The 26,107-nt window shown below is 41.5% G+C and overlaps 1 protein-coding gene across 5 annotated transcripts; it reads right to left on the bottom strand.

Annotated features, from left to right (window-relative positions):
- NOD1 (nucleotide binding oligomerization domain containing 1) lies at positions 1 to 25,723 on the bottom strand. Of its 5 annotated transcripts, XM_071561191.1 has the most exons (14): positions 25,637 to 25,723; positions 23,530 to 23,705; positions 18,447 to 18,781; positions 16,428 to 16,602; positions 15,422 to 15,569; positions 13,770 to 15,239; positions 11,622 to 11,705; positions 10,526 to 10,609; positions 8,930 to 9,013; positions 6,800 to 6,883; positions 4,703 to 4,786; positions 3,996 to 4,079; positions 1,811 to 1,894; positions 1 to 360 (listed from the first exon to the last, which is right to left on the bottom strand). In XM_071561191.1, exons 3-14 carry the CDS (start codon positions 18,660 to 18,662, stop codon positions 288 to 290), a joined length of 2,670 nt encoding a protein of 889 aa, XP_071417292.1. In that variant the 5' UTR covers positions 18,663 to 18,781; positions 23,530 to 23,705; positions 25,637 to 25,723; the 3' UTR covers positions 1 to 287. The 5 variants fall into 5 exon arrangements, 3 of the variants coding, with proteins under 3 accessions (XP_071417292.1, XP_071417290.1, XP_071417291.1); XM_071561189.1 differs by having other exon boundaries at positions 13,770 to 15,573; XM_071561190.1 differs by lacking the exon at positions 6,800 to 6,883 and having other exon boundaries at positions 13,770 to 15,573.
- Positions 25,724 to 26,107: the final 384 nt, after the last annotated feature.

Genomic DNA, 26,107 nt, shown 5'->3' with positions numbered 1-26,107 from the left:
TGTGTACACCTGCCAGTGGATTTACTCTGTTAACACTTTGCATTTCATCTTCAAAGCACCATAAAACATTAATTATTTATCCAGGCAACTTCCCACCCACCAAAAGGATTAAAAATAACAAGCAGGGTAAGGGATGGAGCTGAGGGAGTGCAGCATGTTCATAAAAATGCAGCTAATCATGTATGTCTCTCCTGCCATGAGCCCTGTAGATTTCTGCCTTTATAAACACTGCGGTCCAAGTGTAGGAGTAACCTTTATTAACGGCCAACTTGGCAAAATGTCCTCATTCAAAAGCAAATGATCCGTTCTTCATTTTCAAAAGCTTTGGCCTCTTCTTGGCTTATCAGGTTCCCATTCAAACTGGAGGGAAAAAACAAAAGGGATGTGAAAGTAAGGTAGTGACTCTTGCCCATCTTCTGTTTTCCAAAGTTTTAGAACAGAGATCACAGGTTTGCAATGCTGTGTGAGCTGAACGCTCCTCAAGGCCACGCAGCTGGAAAGTGGCATCCAGCTCCAGCACTGCTGTTCCCATTGCATGGATGAGGAACAAGGCTTCTCCTTCAGAAATAAAAACCCAACACACAACTAAACTTCAGTAACTAAACTTGCTGTTGGAAACCCATCTGCTAGCATTTCAGCAAGCAGCATAGAGCTGCTAAAGGTTCTTACCCTGCAGTAGGCTAGTAGTTCAAAAAATTTAAATACTCTTCAGAGCATTTTGTGCCTTCCATGACAACAGGGGAAGAAAACTCTGTTAAGTACACAGTCATTATTAGTGTGTAGAGACCGATAGAAAAATCTTCAATTCTGGCTACTTAAAATTAATCTACATTGATACTTAAATCCCTGAAAATGAGCAGCATGGTTAAGTGCTGCTTACAGAAATGTTGAAATCCATTAAATCATTTAGACTTATGAGATTTTTGGGTTAATGAATGCCTCTGAACATTCGGGCCAGAATCATAAGACAGATTTTAGTTTGAAGATTCAGGATGATCTGAGTGGGAATTGATGCCTCTTCTGGAGACGAATGCTGACAGTGGCTTTTGAAAAAGCACCTCTTCCACATCTCCAGGGAACACACTAGTCAGACACTGAGTCATTGTCTTTCTAAGCAAGAATTCAGTGTCCTTTCACTAAAACAAATACATATATTTAAAAATAAATTTCATGTTCAATAATAAAGTAGCAGTGCTAAAACCAGCTCAGTTCTATTGACTTCTGAGCTCCCTGAGGTGAAGGAAGGAATGTGGTATTTGGCTTTCTCCCTTAAATGCACACATGTGACTGTGTGATGCCCACCTAATCTAAAATAAACAAAGCCTGCAAAAAGTTAATCTTCTTGTAGCTTAGCACTTTCAGTGTGTTTGGAGCACTGCCCAAAGAAAATCCAAGCACAAATTCTACAAACCAAATTAGTAATGCTGATTAAATATAACCATCTCCTGCTTGTTGGGACTTAGGTCCTGAAAAGCATGAGCATGTTCAGAAATTTTAAAGTAAAAAACCAGGACAAACAAAACTTGGTCTATAAATTTAGGCCCTGATTCTGCAAACCCACACATTCTGCAAATCAGATGTGAACATTGCAGACAGATGTGAATTAAGAAAACTGCTTGATGTTTATAACACAAAAGAAAATGTTTAAATGGCAGCAGCTTTTTTACCTGTTAGAAATCCACAGCTGGAACTAAACCCCTGCCTCACATAAACTTGCTCTGAATATTTTAGGCTGGAAAGTAGTAAGGCCAGTAGTGTTTTAAAGGGAAAGAAAGTTTACGAAGTGAGCCTTTGAGGACGGGATCTTTACCAGATTTCTTTAATAGTCGTGTTCTCCTTGAGAGCTTCGCTGAGGCACTTCACCCCTTTGGCTGTAATTTGATTCTGGATAAGCCTAAAAAGAAAGCATTTCATGTCAAACTAATGTGCAAACTAATTTGCAGCGCATGCACACCTTACACTCAGCTTGACATGAAGAAGAAAAGCTGTCTGCCACAAGAAGATAGTTCTGATTGGATCTGTGAGAATGGTACACAACATTGGTCAAATGCCCCACATGCACTTTCAGAAACAGAGAACAGAGTCTTTTCCTTTTGATCTTGCATGTGGTTGCATTCTGGAGATACTGAGCTTAATATATAGCTGACAAATTTCTGCTATGAACTGTTCACCAGTGGTATAAGATTGTTGTATTTGGACTCTCTTAGACAGATAAACCTCTTAGCTCTGTTTGCTTACTAAGAACACTGTGAGACATTTTTAAGTAATGTACAGAAAATTCTGACTACAGATCCTGTGTAGACCTAATGTTTTAGCAGTTATGATCCAGTGGCTGCCACATCTTCCTGTCTTGTTTATCAGGCCAACAAGAGCTTTGAAAAATAAAGCACTGTTTTTGACTCCAGTATGAACGGGTCCCAGTCGCAGTGAAGCCAACCTAGTAGCTATAAATTATGTCCCATCTCAGCTTAGGAAAAAACAAAAGATACACAAGGTCCTCAAGTAGCCCAAGTGATGAAGCAGTAGGTAACCCATATTAACCACTGTTGACCATCCCTGAGCTAAAAATTAAGAAAGGCCCCTCATCTACATGAGTATAAAAAGTCTCATCAGTCTACGCTAATTCAATACTCACCTTTCAGTCTTACCATGGTGAGCCCCATAGCTGTACCCATTCCATGTGACTGGTTGCATGAATCCCTCAGGATTCAGGATGAGGCTGAAAATTTCAGTGTATTGAACAATCTTTTAAGGAGTGAGGGAGAAGGATAGGTTTTCCTATTAAAGGACTTTCTGCACTTGCTAAATTAATCAAAATGCAAAGGGTTCCAGTACATTCTTTCAGCTACTGGAAAAAGACTTTTCTTCTGCCTCAAATTCAACTATCTATATAGGTCACTACTCTTTGGAGGTATCCAGTGGTATAACCAAAAAAGCGGGACATAAATTTGTCTAGTGGCAGAAACTCTTGGACAATACTGAGCCATGGTGAAGACACGTATCTAGATTACTATGCCTGCTGTGGTTGGGGCAAATTTCATTATGATTACAAACCAAACTACTCAGTGAATTGTATCTGCAGCTGTGCACAAAGAAATCAAGCACTTCTCCCACCTCCTTTTTATTTTCAGGGTGATGGGCACTTCAGATTTTGCTGCTTTCAAAAGAAGCTACAAGTACTTGGCATCCATGACAACCAGCATGCTTCCTAAGGGGTGGAAACCAGGATTAATACAGAGAGGGAGCTAAGAGTGTGGTTAGCAAAGTCTTTGTAAAGCTTGTAAAAAGACTCCATTTCTTATGTTCTCTGGATCACTTGAAATGAACGGATGGCTGTTTGTTTCAAAGCCCACATCTGCCCAACTCCATCCATCCACAAATTCTTGTGAACCTCTAGATTAGAAAAGCCAACACTGTGTTTTGTTACAAGTGTAACAAGTCTCATTGTGATTGCTAGAAATAATGCCTGGTTTCCTGGGGTTTTATGACTTAGAGATGAGTGTCTTCATGAGTGTATTGCTAGTCCTAGAAGGAAGCATCAGAGCAACGCAACATGTATTTCAGTGTCTGTCATGTAGGTTCTTGGTTGAAGAGTAAGAGCTGATCTAGTTACTTTCATAGTATGATGATAAATAGAAAGAATCATAATGCCCTTGTTCTATTCTAGTCCATTATATTCCATTATATCTGTCTGCTTGTCTATTTTTTTTAACTTTTGCTTTTGAGGCCAGTACTGTTCCCCTGAGGAGAGATGAAATCAATCCATAGTTTGAAAGTTACCAGGACATACAAACAGATTAAACTTTACCCTGTATGAAAGCAGGTTGAAAATGCTAGACAGCAGCTTTACTAACTTCCCATTAGAACTGTCTACAACCAGTCAGCTGCATCCAGACCATGCACAGAAAGCTTACTGTGACCTACATAGACTTGGAAGGTGAAGCTTTAATGCAGTGACTGCCAAAGAGCCTGTGCCGCTGTGGAATGTAACTCACCATAAATGCAGTAGTTTCTTGTTGACCTTCAGCATCTCTGCAAAGCTCATTGCTGCCTCATCATCCAGCTCATTTTTAGTCAACCTAAGTGGGAGAAAAAATATTCACTTAGCATGTTGCAATTATTTTTTGGCCCCCTGTTTTTCCAGCTTGATTGTGACTTAGCTTTAGACAACCAAAGGGCTATTCCTGCCCTGAGCAATTTGTAAAGGCTGGACACAAAGAGATACTGAAGAGAAGCCCTGGAGGTAAAAAAGATGAGTATCAGATCTTAGTTTCTCTGAGCAACGTTCTAATTATACTTTCTTATGATGCTTTAGTGTCTAAAAGGTGGATGAAGGGTAGTGGGAAAAGGTAAAAAGGTAGAGATAACACTGAAGAGGTGCAAAAACTGAGGACAAAGAACTTGACTTCAGATGATGCAAATGAGAGGAGATAGGGAAAGCAAGCTGAAGGGAGCAGAGTAAGGCATGCCACTGGGTCATTTGAATATGTCCCAAAGGACAAGTGCTGCTGATCCATTACTCATGTCCACATTCTTCCAGAGGGATATCTTATAGCTTGCTGGTAGTGAAAGCGGAAGGGACAAGGGGAAGGAGAGAAGGAAGAGGCGAGAGTAGCAGGGGTGAATAGACTGGAGGAAATAAAATTAGGCTACAGTTTTCTCTGGAGAAAGAAGAAGAGAAGTAGACCACACTGTTAATTACCAGAATATTCTCACAGAGTTGTTGTGTTGCATAGCTTCAGCAATACTTTTGCCTCCCTCTGTTGTGATGCCATTGAATGCGAGACTGTGAAGGAAAGATACAAATGTGTAAGAAACAGCATGACTTGGCTCTTCCACTGCCAAATATTAGTGAATATCCTGGATGATCTGCTTCCCAGTTGTACAGCTCAGCATTTCCATGTTTCAAATGCTCACATAATTATGACTTACAAGTGAGAACAGGTCACAGGCTGCAGCCTGAGTGCAGGTCTATCATACAGGCCATAAAGTTTGCTGTCAGAGAGTTGGGTTTTCAAGGCTGGAAGCAGAGTTGCACCCAGTGATTTTGAGAGTCAAGGCTTTAACAAGGACAAAAAGTTACTCCTAGAAGTACACAGGTTTTCACATGATCCCAAGTCCCTGTTTGAACTTGGCACTTTGTCCTTTTAGTCCTTCAGATGCCCAAATACCTCATTCGTCTTCCAAACACACCACCTTCTGCTGTGTATGGAGAGATGAGCTTGTAAATGTTTTCCATTACAAACCACAAATATTTCTTAGTCTGTCCTTCATTCTTTGAATAGACATTGGCAAAATCATCCAGTTAAAGTTATGTTCCAGGCTTTCAGAGTTCAAAAAGCATCTCTCCTTTCAAAATGCAAGGTATCAAAAAAGATAGAAAGGGGAACCAAGTAGAGCAGTGGCACAAGTATGTATTAGCATGAGTCCCTCCTAGCTTCAGCTGAAACTAGATATTCTCAGTCTTAAAAATGGCAAATAAAGTAAACTGATGCAGTAGGGATTATCTTCTCTTAATCTTCACATAAAGCTACCACTGGTGCTACCTTTGAATTTAAATGATGGAGCAAGATTAACCAGTAGAAGATAAGAAATGAACCCAAGCGCAAATACAATGAGAGCAGAGGATTCACACAGCACAAGTGCCAGCAAAACCAAGCTGCAGACAGCACACTTCTTATTTTTGCAAACACATTCATCAGCATATTTGCTTTTGTCTGAGAATCCACGAACTCTGATTCAAGTTCAAAATGTGTTCTTTCAAGTCTGATGCGTCTGGATGGATTGGGCAATTATGGGAAGATGGCTATTTCAGATGGCTTTTAAGTTTAAATATATCTAGGTCACTGCACCTGTTCAGCTTTTAATTTTTAAGCTCAACTACCCACTTGCAGAAAGGAGGACAAGGCACCAGATCTGAAATTCCTGAATCTGAAGTGGCAGCAATAAACTCTCCAGAGATTCCCAGAGTATTTCTAAAGAAACTAGTGCCATGTGCCACCTTGTGGGGAAACCAAGGAGCCTTGTTTGCTCCCTCACCCTGAAGGCCAGTGGAACTGGGAAACAAGTGGAAAGGGTCACCATGAACCTCAGTGCTCCAGCTGTGTGGATCAGCAGCTGCCACAATATGTATCTTTAAATACCCAGCCAGTATTTGAGAGTCTGAAAGGGGACGGGCTGTTTAACAGTGCTGACTTCACCCCATGCTTGCTTCCAACCTTACCCATGTTAGGGCTTCCAGAAGGCTGGTTTGCTCACTGGAGTTCACAGAACTCCAGGGAGAACTAGCATTAGCACTAAATGTGTGGTGTTGTAGCTCCACTGGAGTACAGGATGAACCCAAATGGAAGAGTGTCCCAGTCCCTACTAAGTTTACCCCCTAAAAATTAATTTGGTAGAAGCTGGTGCACCTTTGCAATAGAAACTGTTAACATTGACCTTGCTGAGAGCCCAACTCTGTGACAGCTGGTGCATCCTTCTGCTAATGCTCCCAGAGCAAAATGGCACCCACTGACCATGTGCTTTCACAAATGCCAGTAACTCTGTGCACCATGAGGGTAGGATGAGCAGACAGAGGAAAAGATGCCAGTCCCACAGTATTTTTTAACTTGCCTAATGACTGCACAGGGCTTTTTGACTCAATCTGGCCTCTTGTTTGCACCAGAAGCCTCTTGGTTACAGCCAAGGCTGCAATGCCAGATGGCACTCCAGGTCAGCACTTAGTGGGAAGAGTCATTGCTCACAGCACAATGGAACAGGCAGCATTACCCTGAGCTGCCTGGCTTCGATGGTGTTTTACCTCACGTTAGTTAACCTGGGGTGGTTCCTCAGTGCCTCTGCAAACGCCTTTGCTCCTTCATCTCCAACTTGATTACCCCACATCCTAGTGAAGAGAGGAAACCAGGAGGTATCAGTTGTGCTGCCCTCCTATTGGCACTGCATTTTCCATTTTTCTCTCCCCTCCCCTCCTCCCTGATTACTTCACAGTCTTTCAAGATTGTGAGAAACCTGGCAGGCACCCTCCCTGCTGAGCCAGGTGTGTTCCACTCCCTGCACATCACACCACAAGCCTCTACTGACTCACCAGGACCCTAAGGCAACAGCACAGAAGCAGCTTTAGAAGACAGTCTGCTGGAGCAGGAATGCTTTTGGGATCACCTTGCTGCACTGGGAAAACCCTCTGCAGCCCTCTATTCTGATGGGTATACAGCGAGCTGCTATGAGAAATGCACAAAGTTCTAAATCCTATGATTTCCTGCTCAGTGTTTTCTCCCCATTATCCTGGTAGTGGTTTTCCTGTTACCTGTTGGGCACAGACTGGCCTCTACACAGTGCAAAGCACAGGTCTTGAAAAGACTCCTCAGATGCACAGCTGCATGGGGACCCACAGCCAAATGGGTGACTTTCTGAAGTGAACTGCTCTACAGGCTCTCCCTGTCCTTCAGAATAGTCTGGTAAAATGGTTACTATTCCTTCAGCTTTATACCGAAATGGCATCTCCTCTCCTGACAGCTGCCAAGAGAAAGATCAAAACCTCATGGGGATAGTATGACATTGGGCTCTTCCACACCTTTATAAGGAATAGTATTTTCAATTGCAAAACAACCCAAGGGGTTAAGAGAAGGTAACATGGTACGGTAGGGATTTGATCAATATTTACTAGGTGTATCTGGTTAAATCCTTTCTCTGCAGACCAATCACTTTGAAAATTCACCCTCTGTTACGAGGTTGGAAAGCACCTCTGCTGAGGTCTAAGTCCTTGGTTTTTTTACAGGGATCATGGCTTGATGACTCAGAGCCACACTCAGCTTGATGGGTAATTAGTTGGCAGCTCTATTAAAATCAATTGAGCTTTGTGGCCTCTAAACACATGGGCTTCCAGTAAGTTGCCCAGAATTTCCTTGTCCTTCTGACCCAGTGCAGTTTGCTCTGTAAATGTTGAATACATCTGTTTAAGCATTTCTGTCCAAGCTATCCTAAATCCATTTGGAGAGATCATTTCCTCCACAGGTGAAAATAGGAGTCCTTCACTGAAATTACAGCAAGTACAGCACAGCAGACTCAGCTATATGGAAGTGTGCAGACTCTTCACTGTACTTGTGAAATGCTGTAGAACAACAAAATTAAAGGCCAAAAATTTGATTGTTCAGATCTGATTTTCATATTTCAGGATTACCGTGACTTTCACATTTCAGGGTTACTGTGATTTTCACAATGGCCAAACAGATTTTAGTGCCATGTACTCAAGTATTAAATTTTAAGAAATATGTTCTCCTGTAAAGTGAAAAGATAAACTGGGATTTGCCAGAAAGGGTGAAAAATAAGTAAAATAAAATAAATCAAACCTAGCCTCTTTCCTGAAAAAGAGGACAGGAACTAAAGGTTTAGAGTACATCCAGACTTCTCTCCAATAATAGTAGACTCTCCAGTAAGGGACAGACTAGAGATGCATGATGTGAATTCCTTTTTAATTTCCCAGCTCACAACTTTATCAGGATGTGATCCAGAAGGTTTGACAATGTAACAATGACATTCATTAACTAGGTACAGTGCCAATAGTCATAAATCCACAGACTTAAAAATAACCAAGTATCTCTAGGGGACCTGTGTTGCCGTAAAGAAAGTGGCTATCTTTACACAGTGTTTTCTTGTTTGTGTCTCCTTTAAGGCTCTGTCAGAACAGTGAAAAAAAAAACCCAGAAACCAAAAATCAAACCAAATATTGTGTGAACTGAAGAACAAGAAAGCAGCTCTTTTTGCCATGAAAAATGTGGCTATGCTTTTACATTTGTTTGTTCTAATGCTGTTGTTGAGGAGGGAAGGAACAGCAGAAGGAGAGAAGGTAAGAATCAAAGAAGGAATCCTAATGGATTTACAGATGCCTTGCCAAGATCAAGCCCCAAGGCCTGTGCCTTAGCACTGAACTTACCCAATTTCAAACATTGTCTTGCTCTTCTGAATGGCCTGGGCAAGCCATTTCCCTCCTTCACTAGTTATTTTGTTTGCTCCTATTCTGCACAAAAACATGAATTGATGAGGTACATCACTTACAACTCTACAGCTATTAGAACATCAGCTCATAAAGCCATACACCTATTTAAGGTTAATTAACCCTGGAGGCTAGCTCCAGTTATTAAAGCAGGCACTTGACCTCTGGCTAAAAGACAAAATTTTATGTTGTCTTGTGCATATTTTGCACGTCAGCTCTCCAAACCAGAAGTATTACAGTAGAATCTTGAGTTTGGTGCTCAGTATGCTGGAAATGAGCTTTAGGAACTGATCCTCAAGGTAAAGACCCAGGCCTAGTTTTTAAAACAGTTCACAGTATCAGCAGTTGCGCACGAATTAAATGCAGCATGTTTCATGACACCACAGGGAACAGAGTATTTCTTGACTGTGTGGTTCCAGGGGAGACGGCAGCCAATAAGCACAGTCTGCACTAATGCTGAGTCTTTCTGTCCTAAGAATGGGCTCCAGGCAGTGGCACAGGCCAGGGCAGCAGTTACTGTCTCCATCTGGCATTCTACAGAAGGCCTTTTCTATTTTCAGCCTATGTGGACATCAAATGGCCAAAGTTCAAGGAAGGGATAATTGTGCAGATTGATGTAAAGAAGAGACCAAACCCCCAGACCCCTCCAGCCACTACATTTACATAAAACCAGCTTATTTGACTGACTTCAGGCACACAAACTTGCACTCAATCTCAAAATAATTGCTGGATTACTATAAGGGTTGAAAGCAACCATTTTTCAACAGGCATTTTTGGTGAAACTTAGATTAAATAAGCAAAGCACTGTGTCAAAGCAGCAAAAGAACCAAATTGCTCTTGGATTTCAAAATTCTGCAAATATTTCAAGTGGGAAGGATGTGGCTATAGTGGGGTTTCAGACCAACTTAGTGGTAGAACAAGGACTAGAACCCAGCAGTCCCTGCCTGCTGGTTGCTACACTCATACCAACAGCTGACATTGCTGCAGTTATCCCTGTTTTCTGCTATGGTCACAATTAAACATTGGTTAATGATCTACCTTTATGTCAAACCACTGTTGTGCAAAGCCAGACACTCTTATCTGGGGAAGTTCCAGGAATTAAAGGGAAAAACTCACCAAGTGAATTTGGGGAATTCCAGAGTGGAGGTATGACTCCAGCACAGCCTGACTCCAGTGGCCCATAAAAGATCAAATACTAAGAAGCTTGGTATTAAATCCAAGGGGGTTTGCTGGCTGGAACTGGCAGCAAGGTTCATGCACAACTTAAGCCTCACTCAGGTGTTCACACTGGACTTAGGTAAAGAACAGGTCTCATGCACTCCTTTAACATACTGCTATATTCCTGAAAAGACTATGGATTCAAGAGTTTCACCTGCTGTCATCCACCGCTAAACTACTGCAAAAGAACATACAACTGCAGCCTAAATTACATTTTATTTAAAAAACAATTTTTATCTTTTTTCTACTCTCCCTCCTCTTTCAAGTTGATTTACCTTAATTAGGATATTAGAGAAAAGAAAAAAAGATCCAACATACTTAACATATTCCAGGCTTGAACACTCTTCAATTAGTTTTGCAACATATTTGGCTCCAACATCAGTGATTTGATTGCTGTATAAGCTTAAAGAAAAATCACATTGGTAAAAATAGGTTATTCCTGCTGTTAAATATTTACAACCTGAATGTTTTATGATGCACACATATGCATCTATCTTTTTTGTATGGCTTTGTACATATTCACAGTTGGTTGTATTTCTATTTTGATACATAATTCATATTGTGAAGGGCCAGATATAAAGTACAAGGAGACCAGACTGCAAATCATGAGAAAATATTTATATAATTTTTTTAATAAATGGTCTCCCCAGGCAAACAAAGCTTTTATTTACTCCTGTGTTAGTATAAAAATAATATAGCCAGGAGATAAGTCAAAAAAGAAAAACACCATAATGTACTTTTGGTCTTGAAAAGTCATAAAATCCCCTGGCAAATATTACTGAAGATCAGATACCTGAGCAGTTATACTTACATTAGGGCACTGAAGGAAGAAAGCTATTCTTGGTATTCATGTTCACCTTTCAAAAAGTCATTTTTATGTAGCTACTTAACCAAGAGCAGGAAGTCAGAGCTAACACACTTTCCAGCTTCAGCTTGATTAAGAACTAATTAAGATTTGAAAGAAATTGCTACCATGAACATGACACTTGAAACTGTGTGTTCCTGATACTAGTCTCTACCAAGCATAGTTGAAACAAATCAGTAGAGAAAACAACAGGCTCAAGCTGCAGAGCACATGCTCTCTTGCTTGTACTCTCTTTCCCTGCCACATCAGAAGGCTTAAAACTATGATGCCCACACAGTTCACTAATCTGACAGTGGTCCACACTGTGTCACAGAAGGGTTTGATGTCAGCAGGAGGCCACGCTGTGAGGCAGTGTGATGGGAGGGGGTGCTGCGGACCCCTGTGACTCGTTAGAGGATGGCAGCTGAAGCATTTCTGACACAAAATGCTGCTTTGCTTGTGGTCAGTAAATGAGGAGGAAACCACACCTCTGCAGTGTCAGTACTGTCAGCATTGGAGTTTTATTTTCTAGTACTGGTATCTAGTGTTCTGCTCCCCAGTGGTACCTACCCCAAGAAAGACACAATCCGGTACTTGGAGAGTTCTTCATACAAGATCCTTACGCCATGATCTGTGACCTGATTTACACTGAGCCTGGAATGAAGGTAATGAAAAGAAACTGTAAATCAATACAGATTACAAGTGTTCATCACCCCTGAGTTAACAAATGGCTGGAGGTCTATGAATTTTCCTCAGATATTTTTACAGGTCCTTATGGCATATATTAAAAGCCATTAAGAGAAATGTGAGCTCAGTTTCATATGCCTCACTTCAAAATCAATGAAAAACTGAAAGCCCCAAATCTCCAAGGTAATGCTCTGGAAGCTTTCCATAGAACTGAAAACAATAAAATGTAGGAAGTCAGACACCAGATAAACATCTCACCCTCCTCCCATGCTTATTGTGATTTAAGGAAGAAAGTCAGATTAACACCCTAGCAGAACCAAGCTGTACAGACTCCTACTCTTGCAACCTTCTCTCCAAGTATCTAGTGAAAACCAGGCATCTTGAAAGTCCCCATATATTCAGGCATCACCGAATAAAGATTGTGAAAAGCCCTGGCCAGAAAATAGAACTGCAGTCCCATGGGTGTACTACATGTTTCTAATTTTGTTATCCCAGCTAGACATAAAACAAGTCAACCTCAGTCATTCACAGAATAAAAATACTTCTTTTCACAGGTTGTGGGTTTTTGGTTTTGTTTGTTTGTTTTTTAGTTTTGCTGCTCTTTGTTTTTGTTGTTGCTTTTTTTTGTAACTTCTCAAGCTTTTTCACCTTGACTAAAAGGACAGGTTCAAGTGAAGTATTTCAATTCTGATGAATCCCATTTTCTGGGCAAAACTGTGCCTATGAAAACATTTTGATCAGCTTTGGTTTCTATACAGACTCAGTAGCTGAACATTCACTGCTGAGTCCCTTATCACCATCAGCCTCCCTGGTCTTTGCTAGTTAATAACTGGGTCCCTTTGAAATGCACAAGCACATAGGAGAAATTAGTCAATTTCTAGAGATCAGAACAGTCTACTTCTTTGAAAAGGATGCTTAAGCTGCTGAAAACAACATTTCCTGATCTGCAGAAACTGGTCATTACAAATGGAAGTCCTAACGTCTCAAGGTCCACAAAGATAAAAAGGCAACCTAACATATTGGTTTGGTGCTAAGGATGGTGTTAAGATCATACTGGGTATGGCATAATCACGTGATAGGGACAAAGAAAGAAAGGCTGGCCTTCCCTTCTTTTTTTTTTCATATACTTATGCATTTTCCTCAGAAGTTTCCTTCTTGCTTTTTCTCAGGAGGCCAGTCAATTTGCAACTGAAAAAAGCAAGAGTCACTTGCTTTGATTTAGTTTTAGAGGAAGACAAGGCAAAGCACAGACAAACAGGAGGAATAAATCAAAATGTAAAAAAAAAAATTCTCATGGGGCTAAAGGAGGTTTGAAAAAAGATATATATGAAGTTCCTGATTTTCTGCACCTAAATGTGTGGACAAACCTCAACAGTGCAGGTGAAACAATTTGGTTTGTGATGTTAGAGGTGGAGTTCTCCCAGATCACACCAAGACATGTCTTACCTGCAGATCACCTAAGGAAAGCACCACATGTAAAGACTTCATCTATATCCTTTCATGAAGTACTACTAGATAGCTTTTGTTCTGTGAAAGCCAGACAATCAAAAGCAAAAAATTCAGAGCTTTTGATCATGGGTTATTCAAAAGCAAAAAATTCAGAACTTTTGATCATGGGTTATTGTGACTAGTAGGTCCTTTTTTTACCCCATCCAACCAAGGGCAGAGATAGGCTCAGGCAATCTTCAGATAATGGAGGATGCACTTCTGTTTCCTTTCTTCTCGCTTAAGCACTTTTTCCTAAAAATCCCCTTTTGCAACAAAAGATTTTGAGATGGAGCTAACTAAACCTACAGGTTTAAACAGTCCTGGCTTCTAAGGACTTCTTATCACCCTTTCCATTAAGGTTTCCAAATTCATAGCTTATCCTGCTCCTGTGACTGCATGAACAAAAATTTCAGAAGATCTGCAGCTTTAATTTCCAGCAGCAGTAATCCTCATCTTTCTCCACTTCCAAGATCAGTTCCTTCAGCCCACCAGTTTGTGGAATAAACCAAGGATCAGAAAAGATGTTCTTACAAAGACTCCTACCTGATCACTGCAAGCTTGCTGAAACAAGGTAGCAGCTGCTTTATTCCATAGTCATTGATGTTGTTGTTGTCCAAATCCAGGGCCAGGCGCTTCTGAAAGTGATGCACAACAAAGGAGATGGCCCTGCAGTCGGCAGAACAGGCATTGCAGTACGCCAGCTTGATGTAATTGGCGTGCATGCGCCTGGCAGCCATCCTCCCCACCTTCTCACTCTGAGTCTCGTAAAGGCACCTCAGCATCCAAACAAAGTTGGGCTGGACCTGGACCTGATTGTAGCTTGTAAGCCTGGACCGAGTGAAGCCTTTCAGGTGGGATTTCATGCTCCCCCCAAGGTATGTGATGAGTGTTTTTCTCTTCCTCTTAAGGATTGCAGGTGAAACTAAATGCCTGAAGAGCTTCTGCTTGGATGCAGAAAGCAGGCCACAAAGAAACACATTGGTAAAATTAAAGTGTTCTTTATTTTGGAAAGGATCCTCCCCTGCTAGTTGTTTCTTCAACCAAGGGATACGAAGACAAGTAGGCTGGGTAGTCTCAATGAAAGAACATTCATTGAAAAACTCCAGTAACTCCTTGGCACCCACTTTCTCCTCAATAACCAAGAACAAAGCCGTAAAAAAAGACTGAAGGGTTAAGTGCAAGAACTCATAAGTGGCCTGACTGTCACAGCCACTATAACCTTTAACTGTCCTAAGAAAGCCCAATTGCAAGTCTTCTTCAGAGATGTTCAAGGAGGAGACCTCCTCCTGCTCAAAGATAAAGAAAGAGTTCTCCATCCCTTTGTATGCCATTTTACCCAAAGCTAGGAGAGTTTCCTTTCTTGATTTGAACAACTCTGCTTGGCTCCTGATGTTATTCTTCAACAAACTTGTTTTCAGAGATCGGTTCAGATGGACTTCAATCATGAGCAAAAATACATCTGTCAATGTAACAGAACTGTCTGGAAGCTCGTGGCTGTCAAACATGGAATGGAAGTGTTCATAGCATTTAAAGATAATCCAACAAAATAAAGGCACTGAACACAAACTACAGAGACTGGGGTTGGCTTCCAACTGAGTCAATACTAATGTTCGTTGCCGCTGATCTTTGAAAAACATAGCAGTGTAATCCTTCAGGTTATTGCTGGAAAAACCACGGAGAAACACTTTCTTTTTAATGATGTTTTTTTGGATCTCAGTTCCTGTCCTTGCTGTAAGAATTTTCTTGGATCCCTTAAGAAGCTTTCCCCTGAGAAGGCTTACCAGCAGTGCCAAGGGGTGGATGGGTTCATTGGGTGAACATATCTCAGGTACACTACTGAGATCAAAGTTGGAATAGATCTCATCAAAGCCATCAAATGTGAAAAGAACTGTATGAGGGAATTGCAAGATGTGATGGAACACTTCTGTGGGGTCCTGATCTGGGTAGCAATTATATTTGAAGAGCAGGTCTTTCAAAGATATGGCTTCATCTTCCTTAAAGCAACTAAACATCCTACATCGAAAACAGAACAAAAATTTAGCCCCTATGTCCAATTCTCTTCTGGCCCAAAGGCTTTGTATCTTCTGCAGCAAGATGGATTTTCCAATTCCTGCATCTCCGTAGACATAAACAGTCTCTCCATCTTCATTAATTAGCCCAACTGTATCATCGAAAAGGGCTTCTAATGGACCCACCTGGCCAAGACTCTCATTGGTAAAACTGACCAGCTCCATAACGCTGTCAGAGTAGATTTCTTCAAGGAGCATCTCCTCCCTCTGAGCGTACAACAGAACAAACTTGGAGTCCCGTCCCAGTTCATATCTGAGTTTCTCACAATACCTGCTAACTAAAAAGATGGTGAACTACTGTTAAAAAGGATATTATTTAAAAGCCTAAGTAGACAATGACACACCTCTCTGGGGACTCAGATGGGGTAATAAGCGAAAGTAATCATCCTGTAAAAACGGTTCTTTTGCAGATTAGTTCTATTTCTGCTGCCATCATCACTCACTTGAGAAATTCAAGTGTTAATGAAAGGTCACATGTTAGCCACCACTTCCTGAAAGCCAGTACTGGTGCTGCATTGGTTTAAGGAGCTGCTCTCTTTCAGCTGAGACTCAAAGCCAAGCCCCTCACCCTTTGTTAAAGGATGCTTTATTCTGTACAAAGTCTTGTTTGAGCTGTTAGTCACTGATTAGCCTTTTCACTGTATTTATATTCTACCTGCAATTCTATCAGGTAGGTAGTTATTCTTTCCTAACTTGTTTGGTCATTTATATTATTGTAAAAAGAAGACATGCATTTTAGAAAACAAATGTCAGGCACCTCAAAAGATTTTTTAAGATGACAAAAAGAATGACAGTCTCAGTTATTGCACAATGTTGGCTTGTGTTTATATTGCATCAGAAACTTCAATTCAAGTGGAGACAAAGTAATTCATGTATTTATGTAGTATGGAAAAACCTCTCAAGAGAAAATAATTTATTTCTGCAATATTTAAACTCTGACTTTTGGTATAGCTAATAATTTAGGATCACAGAATAATTCAGGTTGGAAGGGACTTCAGAAGGTCTAGTCCTACCTCCTGCTGAGAACAGGATCATTTATGACATCAGATAAAGTTACTCTTCTGTCACCTGGTTGGAGCTTTCTGTATAGCAGGGTAATGCTAAGGGAAGGGGTTGAGGTGTATGACCTTACCTGGATCTGTATTTACTACAGGTTTACTACAAATATTCTCTGAAGGCTTGTAACCTATTTCATCCAGCCAAGGCTGAAGTTCATAGTAAGCATCAGTGACTCTCTGCAGGACATAGATGAAATACTCTGAAACTTCTTCTCCCTTGCTTTGAACCAAGTCTAGAATTTTTCGAACCTGAAGAAACACATGAAAGATCATTGATACACAGCATTTGGTCACAGTCACACTTCTTGGCTGCTTTAGGATCCTTTCTGCACTAGAGCAGGGAACCAAAATCAAAACTGGTATTCAAAAACATGAATTCAAAATTTAGCTCTGAATTTGAACCATTGTGAAACTCAATTGCTGTTTGTATTTGGATGCTGCAAGAGAGTTGGCTCTGAAAGTCTGAACTTGTCGCTAAATCATATGCTAACCAGAAACAAAATGGATAAATACCAGCCCTCAAGAAGGAACTCAAAGGATTTCCTCAGCTTGGCTAAATGGTATAAATACTTTGCTGTTTAAAATAAAAAAAGAAGTGGTTTCTCAATGCCTTAAATTCATCCTCTGTTTTAAAAATACTCCAGTCACATTTGGATTTACCTCAGGATCCAGCCAGGTCCAGAGCAGTGTAGGCAGAATTTCTCTCTGGATCTTAATGCTGAGCCAAAATCCTGCAACTCTTAACACAGTAACTCAGTTCTTCAGGCGCTCTCTGTACGGTGGACTCGCTGCCTGCAGCTGTTACCAAAACGAATAGCTACCAGGCAGTGGCTGGAGCAGTTCAAGACTTAGGTGTCATCTCTACAGGCAAGGCAGGCTGCCATCCCTGTGCACCAAAACAGGGCAATCCTAGGGCAAAACCCTCCACAAGACAGAGCTATCATCTGGGGACACATTTGGAATGTCTGGGTCCCTTCACTAGAAATGAAGGAAGAATTCAGTCCTAAACCAGACAAAGACTGTGGACTCTTGTCAGCTTAAAGCAGGGTGAGGTACAAGTAGCACAGCAAACACATGGAGCCTTTTGTGATGATTTGTATGCTCTAAAAAGCAATTTTATGCCTTCCAGAGAAGTTACCAGAGTAGACTTCACTTACACTACTGTGGCCTGCCCTCTGCCTCTGCTTATACTCCTGATGCATGGCCTTCCCCTCAGCTTTGTTACAACAATCATGCATATTATGCTGAACAATAAGAAATTGAGATAATCATACAGTGTGCATTTATTCAGCTTTCACCCTATACACAGAGTGAGCACTGTGTTACCATTTCAGTGTGCCAGCAAGAATGATTATTTTATGAAAATCTGCACTGTTAGTGAAGTCCAAGGTCTCTGAATTTTTTATGGTTTGCCTGCCCCTAACTGTGACAGCATTCTGAAGCTGCATGATTGTTTGGTCTGGGGAACAATCTCCTCAGTTGCATCCAGTCATGATGCATAGAGCAACTGTATACACAATAATTTTCTCCTAATGAAACACCAGGAAATAATTTTCACTGCTGATGCTCAAAGATGAATTAAAAACCCAAATGTGCCAGGATATATCAATTTTCCATAACATTTACAACATACATAGGTCTTTAAAGAGAAAGGAAGGTGTGCATACAGACAACACAGAATCATTAACTTCTAAAACAATATTTCATTTCTGTCTCTCCTAAAGCAGGATGATCTATTCCACAGCATCCTAAAGCAGATACTCCTAGTAATGCTGTAGCAACCATCGTGGCCACCTCCTTATCAGAGGACAAAGCTGCAGCTGGGAGGGACAGAACAGCAATTATCACCCTGTTAGTTCTTAGAGCTGCCAACAGGCATTACAAGCAGTGCCAGGGGCACTACAAGCAGAGCCAGCCCTGCTGGAAAGAGATGCACTGGAGACACTCATCCAGAAGGAATGGGGTGGGGTAACTCCAAAAAAACAGAGATAAGGAAATACATTCGATGTAAAATTGCCAGATAAACCCATAAAATGCAGTAGTAAACTGAAAGTAAGCAAAAGCTTCACTGGCTAGTGAAATAAAAATCATACCTTATCTGCTTGAGTAGGAAATTGGACAACAATCTCTGCATCTTCAGTGGAGAAGTAGTCGTTCTTAATCAAGTTATCAATCAAACACTGCGTGTTTCGGATTCTGCTGACCAGAAGCTCTCGGTGTATCTTCAGCAAAGCAATGAAGGACAGAGGGCCTGCTCCTGGAGGCTTCTTCACAGAAATGGCCAAGTTAGCACAAAGTTGGCCTTCCATAGTTAAAACAGCAAGAACCTGCTTCACCAAGCCTCATCTTTGACAAAGTGTCCATTTGCAGAGGTCAGTTTGGAGTTAAATTCAGGGGAACAGGAAATCTGTCCTTTACATTACTGACTCTGTAAAAAGCAATTGTATAGAACCTCAGTGTAAACCTTATCCTATACACATATACCCTTTAACTAGACATCAAAGAATACTTCCAACCTTTGAGTAATATCATGACCAACTTTTTATTAGAGTTTCTTCCTTAGGTAATTACATTTATTTTGTTAGGTTTTGAAAAATAAAGTATATACAACAGGCGTTGTCCCTTCAGTACCAGTACTTCACTGTAGCTTGCCTCAAACAAAACCACTGGCATCTGCTTTACTAACTGCCTGTTCTTAGTGCATAATTTAATATTTTTTATTAGCTTTTCCATTTCAATAGACAAAGGAGGGCATCTGTCCAAACATAATCTGGACAAGGAAATAAACAGAATAAAATTATATTTCATAGCTATTAATTTTGTAGGAGGAATTAATTTATAGTAGCAATTCACTTTGCTTTTTCTTTGTTACAACAGACACTGTATAAAGTGTTGACAATATGATCCCTGTCCCTGAAAGCAAGGCCTTGTGAACTCTGAGGCAGTTTTAGATAAACTAGGGCAAAGAATTTAGCTTTAGGGCACCAGGTTTGAGAGGCAGTAGTGAGACTGTGGGAAAATCACTGATCAGCTATTCCTGTTAAGAAAACAAAGAGTAAAATGCTGCTAACAGTGAAAAGGCTGCTATAGATTGCAGAGCTAATATACCTCTCAAGGACACAGAGCACTTCCCACCTCCTAAAGCTATTGGTTCTGACAACGTGTAAAACAGGGAAAATATCATTGCATTGGTTTATCTTACCAAATTCAGCAACTATTGAAGTTAAAAATAACTTTTCTGAATCTGAAAAAGAGCAATGTTACAGTATGGACTAAAATAAGTGGTTGTCAGTATACAAGATCCCAAGTCTAGTGTCACACAAAAATTCTGGACCTCTCCTTGAACAGGAATTGCACAGAACAACTGAATTCACAGACTCTTTGCCCATATGACAAACTAGATCTGGAAAATGGCATCACAACTCATGTTCTTTGGGCATCCAACCCACCTCCATCTTCATAAAGGGAAGAGATTGCACACAATGCAGCTGATGACACCAATTTAAACCCTGTGTAAACACTTAGGCTTGAATGCCTGACCTCAGCCCCTAAAGATCAAATATGGTCCTTTAACTCAGACAACTACAGGCTTAGGAAACCTTCTCATTGCTAGAGAGACATTGTTTTGAAACCACACACTTTAGCATGAATGCTCTCTCCTTGTTTACAAATATATATGAGGTATATGTCCTTGCTCTTCTTCACCACCTCTTGGGAACTCTTTTTAGATGGCCATTTATTCCCATTTTTCTCCACAAGGCATAAAGCAAGAGGAATCAGGATCAGACTGCTCTCTGTTGTATTGCTAAGTAGGGGGTTTCTTTAATTGTAGTTAATATATCATATAGGAGGCATGAAGTTATATTGTAATTACAATTCAACCGTAAGTTCATTTAGGTACTATTTAGATACACACTTGCACATATGATTTTCCATGCAAAAGGCAAATTACTTGCAAGATCACAACTGAATTATCTCCACACAGACAATGAGAATTTGCATGATCAATGCAAATTACTGGCATCCTCCAGTAACAGTTAAAATGTACTGTTGCTTCAGCAGGTCAAGGGATATTTGGAAGAGTGTTTTCAGACTCTGATTACATTCATATTAATAAAACCAAAAGATAAAGTCCCTCTTCAACAATTCTGTAAAGGTGCTAACTCTGCTGCTACAAAATTCTCACAATTTCCCAAGATGTTTATAGTGATGGCAAACTTTCCAAATGCTCCCCAGACAAGCTATGTCTGATCCCTGCCACCTCACAGGTTCTTCTGGGAGACCTGTTACTGGAACAAACTAGTTTCAAAGGGTTTTCTGTATCACAAGCTGGAATCTGCATCAGTAAAGCTTCTGCTTGACACTGTGGAAAGAGACAGTTTATGCACATTTAAACTGCATTATAGTGATACTACGTCTCTACACTTACAACTGCAGGGCAAGTCAGCTCCGCTTCTCTGAATTCCCAACAGGTCCTAACTTTGGTTGCTGATCTGCATGGATGCAGATAACTGCATTAAGAGTTGAGCTTTCCAAAGGCACAGACCAGGCAAATCTCCAGCACAACTGTTTTGGATCAGTTCCAACTCCAAAAATGACAAAACTCTTTCAAACAAATGTGACTTTCTTACCACATCAGTAACTGACTGCATCTACTTGGACAAATCAACCTTTCATTATGCCATCCATATGACACACCAGATGAAGTCGCTGATTTCTGAGTCACTCAGCTTCCTAGAAGCCACACTGGCACATCTCTTTGTTCAATAAAGTTCATTCCATAAATAAACTCTGCTAAGAAGACTGCACAATGTTGAAAACATCCCTTACCCAAAAGATTTTGGAGGCTTTTTGTTATAGAGTCACCTTAAAACATGCAGCAGAACTATTAACCCTCCTTTTTCACGATATCACACCTACCCAACATTCCCTTTGCCTATTCTAGGACCACATTATTCTAATGCATTTTCTTTCTTCCTACTTTGTGAGAAGAACTGAGACAAACATTCAGAAAACCACAAGAATGAACCAAGTTCTATCATGTGTGCAAACCAAAGAGAAGTATTTTCTTCACTCTTTCAGTTCCATCTACAAAGAGGGTAAGAAAAAAAATACAGCAGCAGGACATAACATGGAAAATATGGAATGATCAGAAAGTCTCAAAGATGTCTGCCTTGCATCTGACTAAGTCCAAGTCAGTACAAAACCCAGTTGTTGCTGGAAGGGGTGTGCCATACATGTGCTGCAGGACAGAGCATGTTCCCTTTCACACAGAGTGATCTACAAGAGAGTGGAGAAACAAGAAAGCACTCAAAGAGGAATATAAAGTGAGGGTAAATATCAAGGAGAAAAAGAGAAAGAGCAAAAATGCCAAGCAGTGAAGTCAGAACCACAATATGAACTCAGTGACATTTTCAGTGACAATATTAAGGCAAAAATACACACCACCCATTACTGGAGTACACAGTACTTTTCATCAGTTCCTTTTAATAAGAAAAAATGGAAATTTCCACCATGCATAGACTAAGAAAATGCTACATCAGATGAACAGCTGAACACCTTAAACAGTGCTGGAACAGAAAGACTTTCCTGCCATATGAAGTTAAGTGCAAGGTAGGTATGTGCACGTTTGTAGCAAAGTGTATCAGCATTATGAAGAAATTTCAGGTCCTACTCAGACTGAAGAAAACACAAAAACTTTGTATAGTAGCAGTTCTAGGAGCAACAGCACCTAAAGTACTTCCTGACTGACATAAGAAACACAGTTTTTCCTTTAGAGAGGCACACTGTCTGTAGGATTCTGACATACACAATTCTATTTTGTTAAAGTGTGGGGTTTTTTGTTGTTGGTTTGCATTTTTTGGTTGGTTGGTTGGTTGGTTGAGGGACGGAGGTTTTCTTCGTGTTTTTTTCTTTTTTTGGTGTTTTTTTTTTTTTTTTAAACATGAGGCCAAGAGGCCAACGTGTGACATCATGAGGCCTCCAGCTTATCTGCAAGCCCCTCACCTCTCTCTGGAAAAAGTTCCAGCTTCCATAATGCTTTAACATGAGGCTTTTCAGTGAGAGATCACAAGGTTACAAAGTACTAAGTCTGTCGTTGAAGGATCTGTTAGTGTTACAATGCTAGGTTACACATCTGGTATATTTAAAGGTAAATACTTATGAAATTTATAAATAAGCATTGAAAACATCTCCCTGCTTGAGTGTATACAGTATTCTTTGCCTTATCTTGGGCACTCCAGATGCTGGATTCAATTCCAGTGCAATTCTTGCGCCTGATGTTGCATCAGTCATGGGGATGCTCCTATAAAAACCTGAGACATACATTACTGTGAGAGAGCTCAGTGCACTGATGAAGGTCTAAGAACATCCACTGTTGAGAACTACTGCCTCAACTCTGAAACTGTTCCATTTCTGAAAGGGCTAAAATGAAAAACATAATTTTTCTGAAAGCCACCTTAAGACTTTTACAAGTTATGGTAAAGATAAATCACCTGTTCTACCAGCAACAGCTTGTGAATGCATCTGTTTAGAGAAATGAGCAAGCCAAAGGGAGATTTGCAAGCTTGATAGAGTAGCTGAAACAGCAAAACACCTAAAGGGGAATGGAGACAGACAAGAGAGATGATAACTCAGCAGGAAGGCATCTCATATGAGGCGACAACAGGAGAAACACTCATGGGGAAAAGCTTCCAGTCTGGGAACAGAATGGATTTCTTGTTTCTGAGAGGAAAAATAAAAACCAGTGACTTACTCAAGAGGCTGCCAATGATGTTGGAGAGGAAATTCAGTTAGCACTTTTGAGGCCTGCAAAGTCAGTGAGGTGAAGAAGGCAGAAACAGAGTAGCAGGAATTAAAAAGAACAAAAGAGCAGAGTGCTTACCCACCAGTTGTACAGGCAATGAAAGGCCTTGGCCAAATGAAATTTTGATGGGGTTTGAAGTGATGTGAGAAGTAACATTAAGTGTGGCAAGAAATGCCTATCATAAACCTGCTTAAGTGCAAATAACAAAAGGGAAGCAAGATGGGGGTCAGGCCAGGGATAAGGAGGGAAATGAAAAAGGGAACTGAAATCTGTTGCAGTAAGAGGTACAGTAGAAGCACCCTGGCTTACAGCAAGGTTTTGTATAATCCACATGAACAAGCTGCAGCAAAATAAAGTCCTATGCTACTTACCTAGGTATCTGTTGCTGGATTATCTTCAGGATTTTCACAGCATCTAGTAGGCAACTCTGGCAGGACAACAGTGAAGCACACACAGAAACCTCAGTGCCAGTCCAGGGCTAGTGGAGTCCCTTTGGCATAGTCTTCTGTCCGTAGTATTCAAAATGCAATTACTCTTCAAGAGGTACCTGTATGAAAACAGTGCTCCATTTCATATGAGTCTGTGCCCTTTGTGTCTTCAAGCCAGATTGTTTCCTGAGAAAAGCTATTTTAGAATGACAGCTACCTCACTGCAGAGTCATTACAGCAAGAGGAGAAATGAAAACTTTGCCATGCTTGGTAATCTTGACTGTCAGGCCAGTCTAAACCCACCTTTTTGCTATCACTGAGAGAGCCAGAAGACAGACTGATTTTCCACATCTTATTTCATGTGTGCCACAGCAGGTCAGTCTTTAACTAGAAAAACTGAGTAAGACATAACCTATTTCCAGATAGCAGCTCTCACTTTTAAAAAAAATCAGCTATTTTACTTAGTTCGAAAACAGTAAAAAACATGCAGAGATTAGAGTCAAATGGGCACATATGCTACTCAAAAAGTCTGCATGCTTTGATGAGAAGCAATGCAATGTATTTCCCAGAAGTACTAAAAAACCAGCTTTTTATTTTTATAGTACAAATGGTACACTGGTAAAGCTTGTACAAAGTCCCTGTACTGATCTTAAATTATCCTGGTTTTGTGAGTTAAAGCATACTCATCATACCACAGCTCACAATCTCTGTGTAACTATCATCACTGATGCTACATGTCAATAAATGGCCCTGGGAGCCATATGAGAACATCACATTAGTGTAGATCCATTACAATTCATGAGATCTAGCATTGCTGTAGGGTTGCAGAGATCAGCATCTCTCAGTGGGTTTGCCTCCCTCCTCTCTCTCTCTTCGCTGTAGCATAACCTTCGGTAGTCATCCATAGGTATTTGAAGAGCAACAGATATAAAAGAACACAGAGGAAATTATTTCTGCTTCCATGTGGTAAAATGACAAGCTTTTCTTCAAAAGGCACAGGCTTTGACAGAAATATTCACATCCCTTACAGGTTTTGTTCCTACATATCGTAACCCATTACTTTGTAGAAAAACAGAACTATGTGGCTTCCTAATAACCCCTTTCTGGTGGGAAAAGTTCAATAAATAATGAGTAGCCACTACTAAAAAGAAAAGAATTTTTCTCCAACTAGAGAACACTTGGTTTGGTTTTTTTTTAAGAGACAGAGGAGGAGGGGGCAACCTACTGGTGTATATAGAAGTGGAATGCTTTTCTACTGTTATTTACTATTTTCACATTCAACCAGCAGCAAGTCCTACGATGAAAGTTGCAGTGGATGGAATCACGGAACGGATGGAATCACGGCCATGCCACGGTCTCCCCGCAGCTACGGGGCACCTTCCCTGCCCCGGTGAGTCGCTCCCACCTCCCTCTCTTGCAGCTTCTTTCGCATTAAGTGAGCAAAGCACCAGGGCCTAAATGCCTCCCGCGTGAGTCAGCCCATGGATTCGGACCTTCAGTCCGGTTTTCGGGGAATATTTTACACTATTACCGTCGCTCACGGCGCAGGCGAGGCGGGCGCTGGGGCAGGAGGGGAGCGGTGCCTCCCGCCCGGCTGCGGGCGCTGCCTCCCGCCTCCCACCCGTGGGTTCTCGCCACTCTTCCCCAGCAGCCCTCCGCTCTCTGAATACCCCTTATTCCTGGGAGCGCTATTGTGTTTTCTACGAAGGCGTTGTCCCCCACGCCGCTCTCTGAATACCCCTTATTCCTGGGAGCGCTATTGTGTTTTCTACGAAGGCGTTGTCCCCCACGCCGAGGGGCTGCGGGCGCCGCTGCCCGTCCCCGCTCCCTGTCAAACACCTCCTGGCGCCTCCTCCCCGCGGCCGGAGGGACCCTCCCGGGGAAACGGGTTTCCGAAGTTTCCAGTTCAGTAGCGGGAGCCGTCGGGGGGCAGCACTTCCCCTTCCACCGCCCATGTTTTAACACAGAAACTTTGGTTTATAGAAAGCATAAACTTGGGCTCGCACCCTCCATCCCCCTCGTGCGGCCCCTGCCCTTCCCCGGCACTCACCGCGGCGGCGAAGGGACGGCGGCGAGGGGAGGAGCGCGGCTGTGCCGGCCCACGGGCGCTTCCGATCGTCCCGGCCCGCCGAGATGCACCTCCCGCCCCACGCGCGGTCTCTCCGCCCCGGCGGGAAGCGGCTCCTCCTAGCACAGCCACGGCCCGAGGGCTTTCCCTTTGGTCTGCACACCCAGAGACATGCCGGGCGTCCCTCTGGAGCTCCCTCTGTTTTCCTTCAACAGGAGGCATCGAGTACCTTCTGTTAATCCCCCCACTCCTCTTCCAAGGCTGACAGGGTATTGTTTCTGGTGTCTTGCAAGAGTAAAGCACACATTTAGAAGTTCAAGAGCCCAAAGGAGCACGGGAACGGTAAAGCAAGAGAAGTCATGCTAATGTAGAGAAGTGCATTCACACATAGTTTTGCCCTCCCTACTGACATTATACCCATAACAAAACACAAACAGCCAGTGGAGGCTTCAG

This window comes from Pithys albifrons, chromosome 7, assembly GCF_047495875.1.
Source record: "Pithys albifrons albifrons isolate INPA30051 chromosome 7, PitAlb_v1, whole genome shotgun sequence".
In the NCBI taxonomy this organism is placed as follows: Eukaryota; Metazoa; Chordata; class Aves; order Passeriformes; family Thamnophilidae; genus Pithys; species Pithys albifrons.
The sequence above is the reverse complement of the archived record's forward strand: the minus strand, read 5'-3'. Positions and strand labels throughout refer to the sequence as shown.